This window comes from Myotis nattereri (genome assembly GCF_964212035.1).
Source record: "Myotis nattereri genome assembly, chromosome: 16".
Lineage (NCBI taxonomy): Eukaryota > Metazoa > Chordata > Mammalia > Chiroptera > Vespertilionidae > Myotis > Myotis nattereri.
Genome location: NC_138091.1, coordinates 55738073 through 55753515, shown reverse-complemented (window position 1 = coordinate 55753515; position 15443 = coordinate 55738073). Strand labels below are relative to the sequence as shown.

At 67.5% G+C, this 15443-nt stretch overlaps 1 protein-coding gene across 1 annotated transcript in view; it reads right to left on the bottom strand.

The window, feature by feature from the left end:
* The window catches only part of RPTOR (regulatory associated protein of MTOR complex 1), a 79980-nt gene that overhangs the window by 10170 nt on the left and 54367 nt on the right, over positions 1-15443 (bottom strand). Inside the window, exons 11-26 of the mRNA XM_081110739.1 lie at positions 14647-14748; positions 12669-12752; positions 10865-10975; positions 10429-10503; positions 9193-9258; positions 8810-9001; positions 8420-8560; positions 8060-8177; positions 7208-7348; positions 6779-6937; positions 6452-6570; positions 5788-5891; positions 5165-5348; positions 4655-4762; positions 919-1024; positions 641-755 (exon numbers count right to left, since the gene is read on the bottom strand). Of these exons, the coding sequence (XP_080966865.1) occupies positions 641-755; positions 919-1024; positions 4655-4762; positions 5165-5348; positions 5788-5891; positions 6452-6570; positions 6779-6937; positions 7208-7348; positions 8060-8177; positions 8420-8560; positions 8810-9001; positions 9193-9258; positions 10429-10503; positions 10865-10975; positions 12669-12752; positions 14647-14748 (1925 nt within the window). The remainder of the gene's footprint in view (positions 1-640; positions 756-918; positions 1025-4654; positions 4763-5164; positions 5349-5787; positions 5892-6451; positions 6571-6778; positions 6938-7207; positions 7349-8059; positions 8178-8419; positions 8561-8809; positions 9002-9192; positions 9259-10428; positions 10504-10864; positions 10976-12668; positions 12753-14646; positions 14749-15443) is intronic.

Here is a 15443-nt window from a genome sequence, read left to right as displayed (position 1 = left end):
GCCGTGTGCACACACTCCCCCCCTTACACCGGTGCCGTGTGCACACACTCCCCCCCTTACACCGGTGCCGTGTGCACACACTCCACCCCCCTTACACCGGTGCCGTGTGCACACACTCCCCCCCCCTTACACCGGTGCCGTGTGCACACACTCCCCTCCCCCTTACACCGGTGCCGTGTGCACACACTCCCCTCCCCCTTACACCAGTGCCGTGTGCACACACTCCCCCCCCTTACACCGGTGCCGTGTGCACACACTCCCCCCCCTTACACCGGTGCCGTGTGCACACACTCCCCCCCTTACACCGGTGCCGTGTGCACACACTCCCCCCCCTTACACCGGTGCCGTGTGCACACACTCCCCCTCCTTACACCGGTGCCGTGTGCACACACTCCCCCCCTTACACCGGTGCCGTGTGCACACACTCCCCTCCCCCTTACACCGGTGCCGTGTGCACACACTCCCCCCCTTACACCGGTGCCGTGTGCACACACTCCCCCCCCTTACACCGGTGCCGTGTGCACACACTCCCCTCCCCCTTACACCGGTGCCGTGTGCACACACTCCCCTCCCCCTTACACCGGTGCCGTGTGCACACACTCCCCGCCCCCTACCCCCTCACCCTTGTGCACACACTCACCAGATGCTGTCCTTGTCCGCGACAGCCACGCAGGGCGTGAAGGGGTGGAATTTGACCACGGAGGGGACGCCGGGGTTCCGGTTCAGGAAGATCTGGTCGTCCAGCCGCGTGATGCCTGTGCAAGGGACGCACGGCGGCCTCAGCCACAGCCAGACACGGGCCTGCACCCGGGCCTGGGGCGGGCCGCTCCCCCTCTGAAACGTCAAACACAGGAGCCGCACTCGTGGGCGCGGGAACCCCAGGGCCCCCCAGCCTCTCCTGCGCGCCGGCCGCCTCACCCCTCTGGATGAGCTGCTGCGCCTGCCTCCGCACACGGCTGTTGCGCAGAAACCGCCACTCCCGCTCCTTGCGGATCTGACTCTCCAGGTCGTGCTCCTCCGGGATCTGCAAGCGCAACACCCGCCGTCAGACACTGACCGGCCAGAACCAGGCCGCTCCCCGCACGCCGCACAGAGGCTGGTCCGGCCCCTGCAGCCCTCAGGCCCGGCCCAGGTCCCTTCTCTGGTTAGAGGCCACGGAGGGGTGTGGCCGGAGCCGGGCCCCGGGGCGCTGGCCCTTCTGGGAGCACGGCGGTGGCGGAGCCGCGAGGCCGAGCGCAGACCCGGAGTCCTCGCCGCCAGCCCAAACTCCTTCGCAGCCGCCTCTAGTCCGTGGCTCCCGCGGCCTTTCCTTCGGAAGGCTCCTGCTTCTTGTATCTTATTCTCCTCCTGGAGGCCCAGGGCACGGATTCGCGCCCGGGGGGGGGGGGAGGGGGGACGCACGGGAGGCTGGCCAGCTGGCCCACCCCCTCCTGGTGGAGGGGCATTTGCATATCAGCCTTTTCTGACGTAGGATTAAAGGAACCAGCGCCTCGCCTGGGCCACCAAGGTTTCCTTCCCGACGTTTCGTGGTCCCCATTCAGGGCTGACTCTCTCGGGCCCGTTCCTGCAGGTATGAGGGGCTGCGGCCCACGGTCCCCTCCCCCCTGAACCCAGTGTCTTAGTTGAGAATGGACGGCCCACTGCTCCAGACCATCCTGGCTCCGGGTCCCGCTGGCCTGCCACCGGGGTGGCCTGCCACCACGTCACGTGTCCCGACCGCCTGGGCTGCGCGATGAGCCTCGCCACGAGACCGTGCATCCCAGCCACGACCACACCCCCCCGTCCGGGCTGTTCCGGCCTCTGCTTCCCTCGTGCATCGGAGGCGAGGCTGCCGGCTCTTCAAAGCCTGCTGGGCCTTCGATGGCGGCCATGCTGACTTAACACCAGTTTCGGGGAGACGTTCTTCGATGGCGGCCGTGCTGACTTAACACCAGTTTCGGGGAGACGTCCTTCGATGGCGGCCGTGCTGACTTAACACCAGTTTCGGGGAGACGGCCTTCGATGGCGGCTGTGCTGGCTTAACACCAGTTTTGGGGAGACGGCCTTCGATGGCGGCTGTGCTGGCTTAACACCAGTTTTGGGGAGACGGACTTCGATGGCGGCCGTGCTGACTTAACACCAGTTTCGGGGAGACGGCCTTCGATGGTGGCCGTGCTGGCTTAACACCAGTTTCGGGGAGACGCCGAGTCTTTCAACCGCGAACAGGCTCCCCTTGACTCAGGGCGGGTCTCCTCCCGGCGCCCGTACTTCTCGGCGTGTGGCTCTGGCACGCGATGTTCTTTGGGGCTTGTATCTAAATATTGTGTTTCTCTGGGTGCCACTGGGAACGTGTGATTTCATACAGAAGCACGAGTCTGTCCTGACGCTGCGCCCGGCAGCTTGGAATCACTTCCTCCAGCAGCACACACCGAGACCTGGGCTTCCGCGCACAGGACAGGGCCATCTGCACACAGGTCTGCCCCCCCCCCGCCCCCCGCGGCTTCCCGCCTGGCCGCCTGCCCCTGCTTCTCGAGGAAACCACTGTCTTCCGCCAACGCAGACAACAACGCAGACAGGCCCCCAGGTGCCTGCGAGGGAAGCCCCGCCTACCCCAGCCGGCCCAGGGCGGTTACTGGGAAGGGACGCGGAGTCCTGCCCACCCTCGCTCTGCAGCTGTGGAGGCGGCCCTGGCTCCCCTGCTCTATGGGAACAGTCCTGGCAGGAGCACGTAAAACGCGGGGCCCACCTGCCTTCCTGGGACAGAGCCCCTGGTCACCGGCACGCGACCGTGTTCTATTGGCTGCGGCTGCTTTGCTAATCAGGTGAGGACTGGGGGCCATGGTACGAGGGACACTGGCTTGTAGCTATTTACTCTCGCAACGCCCTTGACAGGCGTGGGACCAGCGGGAGGCTGCAGCGTGGGACAGGGCACGAGGCTGGCACGCCCAGGGGCTGAGCACAAATCCCGTACCCTTCGTCATCAGACAAAGTTCAACGCGTCTTCTTTAAAGCACACGCCAGACCGTGCCTAACGTTCTTCTGAAGCAGGTGTGAGCTCTGGGAGGGGTGTGGGGAGGGGGTGTGAGCTCTGGGAGGGGTGTGGGGAGGGGGTGTGAGCTCTGGGAGGGGTGTGGGGAGGGGGTGTGAGCTCTGGGAGGGGTGTGGGGAGGGGGTGTGAGCTCTGGGAGGGGTGTGGGGAGGGGGTGTGAGCTCTGGGAGGGGTGTGGGGAGCGGGTGTGAGCTCTGGGAGGGGTGTGGGGAGGGGGTGTGAGCTCTGGGAGGGGTGTGGGGAGGGGGTGTGAGCTCTGGGAGGGGTGTGGGGAGGGGGTGTGAGCTCTGGGAGGGGTGTGGGGAGGGGGTGTGAGCTCTGGGAGGGGTGTGGGGAGGGGGTGTGAGCTCTGGGAGGCGTGTGGGGAGGGGGTGTGAGCTCTGGGAGGGGTGTGGGGAGGGGGTGTGAGCTCTGGGAGGGGTGTGGGGAGGGGGTGTGAGCTCTGGGAGGGGTGTGGGGAGGGGGTGTGAGCTCTGGGAGGGGTGTGGGGAGGGGGTGTGAGCTCTGGGAGGCCTGTGGGGAGGGGGTGTGAGCTCTGGGAGGCGTGTGGGGAGGGGGTGGTCTCCTCCATCGAAGGGGGGCCCTGTCCGGGAAGCCCCTCTTGGCCACTCGGACCCGGGAGAAGTCCCTGCGACGTGAGCAAACCAGCAAACGCGGTCGCTCCCGCCATGTGCCTGGGACTTGGCCTTGCTAACCGGTGTCACGTGACGACAGCTCTGCTGTGAGCACGCAGGTCCTGAGACCGAGGCATCTGGGGGGGGTCTTCATTTCTGAGGTGCGATCCCAGCCTTGAGCTATTTCTAATTCCCCTGGGACACAGGCTACTAGAAAAGTTCCCATTGCATTTCATCACACACACGTGCCATTACACAGCTCGTTAAATCAACGCAAGCACCGCACACCTGTGCATACCACCTGGGAAAAGTAGGAAAATGAAAAAATAAAACAAAACAAAACAACAGCCCTAGCTGGTTTTGGCTCGGTGGATAGAGCGTCGGCCTGCGGACTGAAAGGTCCCAGGTTCGATTCTGGTCAAGGGCACACGCCCGGGTTGTGGGCTCGATCCCCAGTGGGGGGACCTGCAGGAGGCAGCCGATCCATGATTCTCTCTCATCATGGATGTTTCCATCTCTCTCTCCCTTTTCCTTCCTCTCCGAAATCAATAAAAACATATTTTAAAAAAATCTTTAAAAAAAGCAAAACAACAAAACGAGATAAAACACGCTTTTAGCAAAGACCTCCAATGAACGTAACAGGAAATCTGCGAAGTCCTGAGGCCTCCAGGTCAGCTGCACCCGGAACGGCAGACACAGCGTCTTTCACGCCAACGCCGGGCGCCACCTGAAGCCCGGCACCGGGGCTGTTCCCACGGGCGTGGCAGCCGCGGGACAATCCGTGTGCACGCGACCGCGACAGCCCGATGCCCCCGAGGGCCCAGTGCGGAGAGGACACTTCCTGCCGGACCTCATGCCCATGCTCTGGGGGCCGCACGGTGCATCGGGCCAGGCCCTGGCTGCTGGCCCACCCCCGCCCCCGGGAACCAGACCCGCTCGGCAGACAGGACGCTCAGGCGGGCGGCTTCCTGCCCCGTCTGAGACAGGGCCAGCCGCGCCCCAGGCCGCGCACCTTCATGACGGGCTGCGCAAAGTACCGGGCGCTCCAGTCGCAGAAGCCCGTCTGCATCGCGGCCGAGATGAAGCTCTTGTGTCCGGTGTCGTCTGGGTCGTCGGCGGACTTCCAGGTGCAGGGTGGGGGGGGGGGGGGGGAGAGACAAGTGAGCCTGTGCCTTCGGTCTCTGTGCCTCAGAGCCACTCAGACCAGACAAAGGCAGGTCTGGCTGCTGCGTCCCGTAAGCCTGGGGCTGAGTGACAGGACGGGGCTGAGTGAGGGGACGGGCTGTAGGAACCCTGTTGCCTGGGGGCCGGTGGGGTGGCCTGGGCTGTCCCTGCCTTAGTGGTTGGACAGGCCCCTGGGCGCCTGGTCCCCGATCCCCACAGGCCTCGGCCACCTGGTGCGGGGCTGTGCTCAGACTGGGCCCCCACGTCCCCGAGGCATGAACCGAGCAGGAGTCTGAGCCGGGCCTGGGCACCCCGCGCACGGCTGTGCATCACCACGTGCCTCGGTGCAGGCACGCACCTGGTCGGGGCCCTTGTCGAACATCTTCCGTGTGCGGGGGAACTGGTGGGAGTGGGGCGTGTACTGCGCCCCCGTGGGCCCGGCGGCGCCCAGCCGGCCCGATGGCAGGTCGCGGCTGCCTGGCTGCTTGGTCACATCGTTGGTGGGGCTGGAGCTGCTGGCGCTGGACGTTGGCGGGGAGCCCCTGCCGTTGGGGAGCAGAAACCCAGCGTCACCTAGAGCCGCCATAGACTCCAAACACCAGCTGCTTCTGCTGGGGCCCCCCTCCTCCCACCCACCAGCGACTCCATCAGCTGCTGATGCTGAGCAGTGAGCCCGGCAGGTCCTGGGGACCCACTGGAGCCAGCGGGAGGCAGGCCGGCTCCTCCCACAGTGGGCACGGCGCCGCAGCCACGATGGGACGCAGACGCTGCCCGCAAGCCTCGGAGCGAGGGCCAGAGGCCAGGCCCCGGCCAGCTCTGCTGCCGTCTGTGCCGCGAAAGCGGAAGGATCGCAGGAAGGGCCGGATGGGAGCCGTGCAGGCGTGAGGGGCGCGGGGAGGGAGGTGAGGACACGAGGCAGCAGTGGGCGAGCCAGCGTCCTGGGACCAGAGCGCAGCCCCGAGGACCCGCGCCGGCACTCACCCCGCGTGCTGCATGTGGACGCCCTTGTTGGTGGGGCTGGCGGGCGCCGACTGGGTGAGGGAGGATGCGCTGAGGATGCGCTGCGGCCGGGCGTTCATGGTGGCCTGGAAGAGCCAGGGGAGCAGGGACGCACGGTCAGTGGGGGACGCCCTGAGGCCACAGGCTGGGCCTTCTGAGCGGCTTCGGCAGGAAAGGCCTTTTGGCGAGGAGACACCGCACCAGTGGGCGCGCCCTCCTTCCTGGGGCAGTGGGCCCAGGGCTGGCCTCCTTCCACGTGGGCAGCAGGGCTGGGGGCCGAGGGCCTGGCACTGTGCCAGCGAGAGGGGCTGTGCCCTTCTGGTCCTGGCACTCAGGGGAGAGTGAGCCGAAGAAATAAAAGATGAAGGTGCCAACCAACTGGGAAGTGGAGCGTGAAACTAGACGGTGGCCCCTAAGGTTCCGCTCCAGCCAGGAGGGGGGGTAAGCAGGTCAGGCACGAGGGCGACCACACGGGGCACGGGGACGGAGCGGGCAGGGACGGTGCGACTCGGTTGGCAGTGAGGGAAGCGCCCAGCGCCCGATGGAAGCTCACGTGGGTGTGTCGGGGTACGGAGACGTGTCTGAGCCAGGACAGGCCTGGCCGAGCCGGGGCCTGCGGGGCCTGGGGCGCGGGCAGCACACGCACCTTGTAGGCAATGCTGTTGAGCACCTTCATGGCCAGGTCCGACACGTCGGGGTAGGGGTCGGCCGCCAGGTGCAGCAGCACACGCCATATCTGCGTGTAGACGCTGTTGAAGGAGACGCCTGGGGGAGGGGAGACGGGTCAGGGGCAGGGGGCTGCCTCCTGCGGCAGGGCCACGGCGGAGACCGCTGCCCCGGGCTGACGGAGCGACGGAAGGTCCCACCAGCCTCCCTCGCGGCGAAGAGGCTCGTGCCACCCGCTCCAAGCTGGGTGACGGCGCTTCTCACGTCCCGGCCGGCTGGCCAGGGCCCTCTGTGGCTGCGGCCTCACCTATGAGGGAGTTGAGCGCCGAGTAGGAGCTGACCCTGCGCATCTTGTCGATGGTCTCGAAGGACAAGATGTACTCCTCGTTCTCAGGGCTGCCCAGCGTGCTGCTGGCACTGCTGCTGGCACTCAGGTTCCCGGGGGAGAAGGCCACGGCGCCACCCGCTGCCGGCACATGGAGGGCATCAGTCTGGGCGCCCAGACCCTTTCGGTCCCACCCGTAGCGGCATGATGGACACCCGTGGGGCCGCTGACCTCCCAAGGGGACCCGGCTGCAGGGGACCCAGGCGGGGGAGGGGCTCGGAGCCACGTGCCCGCAGTGCCTTTGGGGGCCACGGCTCGGTGTAGGCCACACGTCTGTGGCAGAGAAGGGGCGGCACCTGATTCCTCGGAGCCCCCTGCCCCCCACCCCCGGGCCCGGGCCCCGCCTCTCACACTCCTCCGTGAGGCTCAGGTTCTGCAGGGACTTGTTCAGGCTCCGGGCAGTGGCGACGGCGCGGATGTTGCCGTAGGAGCTCACGGAGCGTAGCCGGGGGGCGCAGGGGCTGTCGCGAACAGGAGTCAGGCTCCCGCTCTCTGGGGAAAGGGGAGACCGCGTCACCGCAGGCGTTGGGGGTGCCGTGCAAACGCCACCCCGAGCCCATGCGTGCAGCGAGGGTCTGACACAGGCAGCCAGTCAGCTGCCCGAAGTCACGCGTGGGGCGGGGAGGGGAGAAGCAGGTGACCCACGCGTGTGGTTTCGTGAGCAGGCCCTGCGGCCGCACCAGGGGCCCTGCGAGTGGGCGCTGGCAGGACCCCCGCTGCCCTCTGGTGGCGCACGGCTGTTCCCACGGGGCACGTGCATCCCCGGTCCCCTCCCTGACGCACTGACAGAGGCAGTGCCTTCACTTCCCTGCGATCACAAGCCCTCTTCCCGGAGGGATGGCGGAGCTCCGGGGGAGGGGCAGCCGGGGCAACGAGACAGACCGGGTAAAAGGCAGATGTCAGGCACCACCCAACGTGCCTCAGAGCCGGGACCAAGCACCACGATGGCATTGTCCCCGCAGGGGGCATGGGCCCTGAGCCCCGGCCGCCGTCACCCCCAGGAATCTCATTCCAAAAGGGTACGGGAGGACGAGGCAGGGGCCAGAGCAGCCCTTCCCGCCCTTTCTGTCCTGCTCGGTGCGTGGCAAGGGGAACCAGGCCACTCAGAGCTGGCGTCCGGGTGCGAGGACGTGGTGCCTCCTCCGCTTCTGGCGGAACCGAGGGCTGCTCACAGTTCTGACGAAGGGCCCGGCGAGGCCGTACCTGTGGTGGCGGGCGAAGGCAGCGGGTAGTTCTTCTCCTCCTCCATGAACTGCAGGGCCACGGAGCAGAAGTTGCTCTCGTACTGAACCACCAGGTGCGTCAGCGCCACCACCAGCTCCTGGGAGGGAGGCACGGTCACAGCCCGCAAGCAGCAGCGACCCCTGACCCCGCTGGAGGCGCGTGGCCGTGGAGAAGAGGGCGAAGACAGAGCCCTGGGCTCGCTGGCGGTGGGGACGCTGGCCTCCGGGGCCCTGGGCGGGCCGGCCTGGTAAAGGCGCGTCTGGGGCAGCGCCTTCTGGGGGATCAGATGCGGAGCTGAGCTCCGGCTGCGCACAGGGTCGCGGCTCGGCCGGCACGCACCTTCCGCACCACGGGGCTCCCGTCGCTGATGAGCTGGGCCAGCATCATGGCCACGTTGTGGTCGATGGTGGTGGAGTGGTCGGTCCTCTCAGCAGAGTTGCCCACAAAGGTGCCGAGGGCGAAGACGGCCGCGCAGCGCACCTGCGGAGGCACCGGTCACAGCCCGCCCGCCCGCCCTGCTGGGAAGGGGGCCTCGTGGCCCGGCTTGACAGGCTGTGCAGTGAGGGAGACGGGGTTCGGGGACGGGGTTCAGGGGACGGGCTGTGGGGGTGCAGCTTCCGGATGCCAGGCGTACCCTGGTGGGAGCAGCCCCACTGGAGGTGCTGTCCCAGTGGCGCCCCTTCGCCCACACACCTGCAGGACCTCCAGCGCCGCGGCCCCGGGACTCACCTCGGGAATGGGGTCGGAGAGGAGGCTGCAGAGCTTCTCGTGGGCGCTGTCCCGCACCCCACACCACCGGGCCGAGTCAAAGTTCTGCCAGATGCGCCCCAAGCAGATGGCCACCCACTGGCGCAGCAGCGGGTGGGGGTCGTTGAGCTGCTCCAGGCAGATGGCGATCAGGTTCCCCTGCAGGCAGGCTTCCTGCGCGGCAGAGGACAGCGTGGGCCATACGCCCAGGGCGCCCGAGGGCCGCGGCCGGGGTCATGGCCCTCACCTCTCGGAGATCTCGGTATGTCCCTCCTCCTAAGTCCCACCTGTTCCAATGGCCCCTGCGGGTGGCTGGTGGGGTGGGGCCCCGCCTGCACCCCTCACCGTGGCGCCGGGACACCCACCTGGCCCGTGTTGTAGTTGTTGACGATCACGGCGAGGATGAAGGCCGTCATGGTCCTGTGCTCGGCCTGGAAGAAGAGGCCACCCTAGCCGCGCACCCTCTGGGAGCTCAGGCCCCGCGCCCCACAGCGACGCCACCCAGACCACGAGCGAGCGGCCTTCCTGTCCCTGAGCTGCAGCACCGAACAGCCCTTCGGAGGGTCGGCCGGCCACAGGCCCGCGGAGCGCAGCTGCTCCCGTGGTGCAGCCACCGGACGGGCACAGCCGCGGTTCCGCTCACCCGCGGCCCCGGCTGCCCCTCCTCAGGCACAGGGAGCTCCTGACTCTCCGCGGGCGCCCGCTGGACAGATCAACCGACATTCTGTCCCCGGCCGGTTGGCTCCGCGGTTGAGCGTTGACTTATGACCCAGGAGGTCACGGTGCGATTCCCGGTCGGGGCACAGGCCCAGGTTGGGGCTCGATCCCCAGTGGGAGGCGTGCAGGAGGCAGCCGGTTCATGATTCTCTCATCATGGGTGTTTCTCCCTCTCTTCCGTCCTCTCTGAAGTCAGTAAAAACATTTAAAACAAAACTCTCCCATCCTCCCTCGGTGCAGCGGGGCCCGAGGCGGCCACAGGCACCGGGCACAGCGCCCTCCCCTATGACGCCGCCTCAATGCCCCTTAAAACACGCCCACCTGCCTTTCACAGACCTGCCTTCAGTGCTGGGGCGGCTCACATGCCTTTACTAGGGAGACCGGCCAGAGGGCTAAACTGCGTCACCTCCTTCCCACAGCGCAGCGGCGGGGGCTGCGTGTTCACAGGAGTCGTGACACACGCTGCTCACACGCGCCGAGCTTGAACGACTCCACGTAATAAAACCTACTTAGAATTTAAGCTTCGCTCCCCCCGATTCCCGGGGCACGTCGGCGCCTCCCTCAACAGGTGAGCTGTCACAGCGCAGGTGTGCGCGGTCGCGAGCTAACTCAGCTCCCAGGCGTGAGGGAGAGCGGGTCCCACATGGCAGAGGCCGCCTGGGACACTGACTAACACAGGCCGAGCCCGGCCTCTCAGAGGAGCTGGGCAGCGGCGAAGGAACGCGCAGACGTAAAGGGGCTGGAGTAAAGCGGGGCTGCAGCATGAACGCGGCCCCCAGCTGGGGGGCGGGGGGCAGGGCACCTTCCTGAGCCCTCCACGCGGTGCCCACAGAACAGGCGAGAGGACCCACGACACATCTCCCTCTGCACAGCACGGGCCTCACCGGCATGTAGGGGTCGGCCAGCACAGACAGGAAGTACTTGTGGCCACTGTCCTTCACCAGGTCGGCTTGGCAGGACTGCGGAGAGGACGGGGGGGGGCGAGGGGGGCGGGGGTGAGCGAGACGGCCAGAGGGTTCCCCGCGGCACGGGGTGCGAGGTGCGCGCCCAGCACACGCCGGCACGTCCCGCCCCCATGGGCCTCCCAGTCCACTTCTCATGTGGGAAGGGCTGACGCTGCTCGCACACGCTTCCGGGGCGGCGGGGATGGGCCAGGGGGCCTGGCTGCAGGACCAGCTCCTTTGCAGGCCCCCCTTGCCCCTGCCACCCCCACGTCTCCTGCGGTGGCCCTGCCCACTCTCAGTAGCCACGCCCTGGGGGCTGGCACCTCGAGACACGCTGCCATGGCTCACGCCCACGGGGAGGACACGGACTACTCACACTGTCCACGGCGAGAATCTTGGCCCAGATGAAGACAAGCAGGGGCCGCAGCTCACGTGCCGAGCTCTGCAGCAGCTTGAGCACGTAGGGGAAGATGCCCACGGACAGGGCCTGCGGGGAGAGTCCGTGTCAGCGGGGAGCAGGCGGCCGGGGCGGGGGCGCCGCTGGGGCTGAGGCTGAGGCCGAGGCGTGGCTCCGGCAGATGGGCCGTGGGATGGGAGCAGCGGTGTCTCGCCCACAGCACGGGCTCCTCGATGCCCTGGTCCGACTTCATGTCTAGAAGCTGCCAGCTGGCCCGTCCCGGGGCCCCGTCCTCACCGGGGGCCTTGCCTGCTCTCGGCAATAGGACTAAAGGCCTGTGACCCTCAGGTGTGGACGGCGTCTGGCTCTCTACGACTCGTCCGCCAGCCCCACAGGCACACGGACATGGGGAGGGGCCTTCAGACAAAGGCACCCGGGGAGCTGCAACCTCGGGGCTCCCGGGCCCTGTACCCGGCAGGGAAGCACCTTTGGGGGAGGGGATCCTCTGTGCGCTCAGGCGGGGACGTCAGGGAGAAGATGGCATCTTAGTGAGAAGGACGAGGGGCAAAGCCCGCGGTGTCTATTCCATTGGTTTTGTGCTGACTTATCTCAAATGTGTTGGGACTCCAGTCAGGGCCACCCCCAGACAGGGGCCCCCCCCGACAGGGGCATCCCCGGGACAGAGGCCCCCCTGGGACAGGTGCCCCCCCGGACAGGGGCCTCCCCGGGACAGGGGCCCCTCCTGGGGCGGAACACCGGCCATCGGCCACAGCAGGGCTGTGCCCCCTGTTGAAGGCCACGTCTAACGAGGACGGGCATGCAGGCCTCACCTGAGGGCCTCGCTTTCCCAGTGAGTCACACGCTCCCTGGCCTGGCTCCATTTCCCCGGGGCCAGAGCGAGCTGTGTGTGTCAGCCACGGAACGAACACCTCTCTGAGATGCTATCCACACCCGTCTCCCTGCTGCTTCTACGGGGACTGCGTGGCGCTGACAGGTGCGCAGATCCTGCCGCGGCGCCTGGGGCCACCCCGTGCCGGGCCGGACTGTCCCTCCCAATCCTCTCCCCTTCAAGGGCCGGTGACGTGTGTAATGAGGAGACGCAAACAGCCACACACGGAGATCAGAGAGCGCGGGGCCCCCGCGGCAGCCGTCTGCCCTCTCAGCCGGGCCGAGCACAGGGCAGCCACCCCACCTCACGGCGAACACGGAGTTTACCTCGGCCAGCAGGCCGCCCGCGAACACAGGCCCACCCGCCACGGACACGCGCAGCCGGTGCCGCAGGCTCCTCAGCTGCCCGTGCTCCAGGAGCAGTAACGTCCCGCACCGTCACTCCGTTATTGGCAACAGAGCGGACAAGGCCTCGCACGGCACCCGGCCAGCAGGTCCCCGTCCCCTCACCCAAAGGCCCTCCCAGCTCCCTCCTCCTGCTCTGCTGGAAAACGACTGCTCCTCGGTTCCGCGTTTGCCCATCTTTCCTGTTCTAACCGGCCGCCCCCCCCTCTGCAGGGCAACTGGGAGAGGGCTCCCGGGGAACGTGCCGTGTGGCTGGGGTGGGGCCAGGCGGCCTGAGCTGCTCCCTGGAGAGCCACACGCTGGCGCACTTTCTGTGCTGCAAGTGACACCTAATAATAGCAGGTGGGACAAGAGGGCTAGACCAAACCCCGACACGGCGGCAACAGGCCCACCTCGCCCTCCCAGGGCCTCACGGGCCACCGGCCACGCCCACGTCACCCTCGACCACACAGGGACGTCCCTTCTGACTGTACCCGCAGCAGAAACGCACCAGGCTCACCGCCCAGGGGCCCAGGTCCAGGAACCGGCCCAGCAGGTCCAGGGCTCTCAGCCGATGCACCTGGCTCAGCAGCACCTGCAGAGAGAGGAGGTGTCATGGCGGCACCACTGCAAGGCCATGTAGGCACGAGGCCAGTCCCTCGGATCAGCCCTGTGTCCTGCACCGTGGCCCACCCAGGGGCTTCCGTCCCTGCTGCTCCACTCAGAGGCCAGGACACTGTTCTTCACCCGCAGGTACACCCACAGGCCACACAGGTACACCCACAGGTCACACAGGTACACCCGCAGGTACACCCGCAGGCCACACAGGTACACCCGCAGGCCACACAGGTACACCCGCAGGTACACCCGCAGGTCACACAGGTACACCCGCAGGTACACCTGCAGGTACACCCACAGGCCACACAGGTACACCCGCAGGTCACACAGGTACACCCGCAGGTCACACAGGTGCACCCGCAGGTCACACAGGTACACCCACAGGTACACCCGCAGGTCACACAGGTACACCCGCAGGCCACACGGTACGCAGGAGGCATGGGAGCAAACGCGGTAGCTGGGTGAGGGACCTTCCGTGACGGCTCTGGGAAAGCTGCCCTCGACGGGTGCTCCCTGCCTTCCCACCCGGGACGACTGGGCTGCAGGAAACTGAAGCCCAGGATGAGGGGCTTTCACAAGCAGGACTGGCTTTTGTGTTTATACTTAAAAAAAGTCCCCGTTTCAGCTGCCCTGGACCTGCGGGAAGCAGCCAACGCTGGGGAGCTGCACGGGCGTGGGGGACGAATCCACGACCTGCCCCACGTTCACTCAGGCTCTCGGCGCCGCCTCCTTGGTCGCCTAACCGGGCTCCCGCGAGGACCCCTGGGCCCGGGGCGAGCAGGACCGGCCGTCGCTGTGGAAGGTCACGCAGATGCCCCTGCTCCCGTCGGTCCCCTCCCTCCTCCAGATCGGCGAGCGGCTCTGTGGGTCTCCGTCCCCAGGGAGTGCAGACGGAAACGGGGCGTGAGACCCACCGATGGCAGGCCATTTACAGCAGGCTGCTTGCCAGACTCAAGAACCGGCTCCCCACGCCCGCCGCACCGGCTCGGGAGACAGCCGGCGTCGGCCCCGCTGCTGACATGACAGGGAGGCCAGTGCGAGGGCCTCCGCGTGCCCACGCCCGCCTGTCGGCGCACTCACACCGGCCGCCGTGCAGCACTCGCCCGGCAGGAAGCCTGGGCCCTGCGTGGGCCGCTGCTTGGTCTTGTTATTGCTCTTCTCGTCGTTTGTTTGGTCACAGCTCACCCTGCGAGCGCAGGCGGCCCTGAGCGAATCAGACACAGGAGCGGAGCGTGGCTCCCTGCACTCTCGTCTCCATCGGAAAGAAGCGGTCAGCCCGAGGCCGCGCAGGCGTCTCGGGACATCACGCCGGCTGCTGGGCTGCGTCTCACAGGCCCCCGCGTCCCTTCTCTGACGGCCCCGGCGGACTCGGCCACAGCCCAGCCCCGGGGGCCGGCTCTGCTGCCGGTGCCTTCAGGGTCCGCGGGCGACATGGGAGAGGCTGTGCGCGAGGGCGCTGTGTCCCCTTGGTGACAGTGAGCAGGGGGCCCAGCGAGGGGTGGTCCCTCACCCCAGGCAGCGCCGGAGGAAGGAAGTGCGCCACGTCCTCAGGCCGGCGGATGAGGAGACTCGCGCTCCCGTTTCCCAGAGGCCACAGGGGCTGGCGCTCCATCAGCCCCGAGAAGCAAGGAGCAGCGGGGTGATGACTACAACCCAAATCAGGGCTCCCTGGAGGGCGGGAAAGCCCGTAGGGACAAACGCTCACTGAGCTCCGCCAACACCTGCACGCCCGTGACCTGACACTCCTGTGACAACCTCCCCACCCCCGCTGCGCCGGCGCAGCCCAGTGAGAGGGTGAGCCCCATGCCCGCTCGTGCCGAGGGGGGCGCTGTCCCCGGAGACTGCGGGGTCTCCAGCTCCCGAGGCCTCACCTGCAGAACAATGGGGAGCTGCTCGGGGGGGCTCCTGTTCTCCACGCCCATTGTCAGCCACACCTGGAAGGCGGTCAGCTGCTCGGCGAAGAACGGACTGTGCTGTGGACAGGCAGAGGGACGGCATTAGGGACCCGCCTTCCTCTACTCCGCACGCCCCCTCCTTCAATTCTGTCCCCACGCCACATGGCCGCCGCCATCCCCGTGGGAGAGCGGGGTGCGGCCAGAGCAGAGCTGGGAGGCGGGGTCTGCCCTGTGCAGACTGGATGTGGGCAGGGAGGCGGCCGAGCCCGGGAGGGGCCATGAACTGAGGCGGACGCTGCAGGGGAAGCCTGTGGGGGGAGCCGTGTGACTGACCCCACGCGCCCCCCGAGGGCCTGCGCCCAGAGCACCGTGTCCGGGGCAGAGTGTGCCGTGAGGGTTCACAGAGAACCCGCCACCTCAGGACTCCTGCTCCTGCAGCGTCAGCGCCATCACGTCCATCACGTGTGCAGAGACGGGGCAGGGATGCAGCCCCGAGTGGCTCTCCTGTTTCTGAGTGTGAGTTATTCATAAATCGGCTTAAAAAGACAACCTTGCTAAAAGCGGCCTCGCCGCAGCAGGAGAGCGCCGCCCACGGAGCCCTGGCTCTGGGGGGGTCGGCAGCGGAGAACTCGGGGTCTCTCCCGCCTGCTGGGCCCTTCTCCGAGGGAGCCCACGTCACCGCGGGAGAGACGGCTCCGCCCAGGGACACAAGCATTCCTGACCGTCCGTCCGTCCGTCCATCCGGCAGAGAGGCAAGGCCCCGGGGGAGCTGC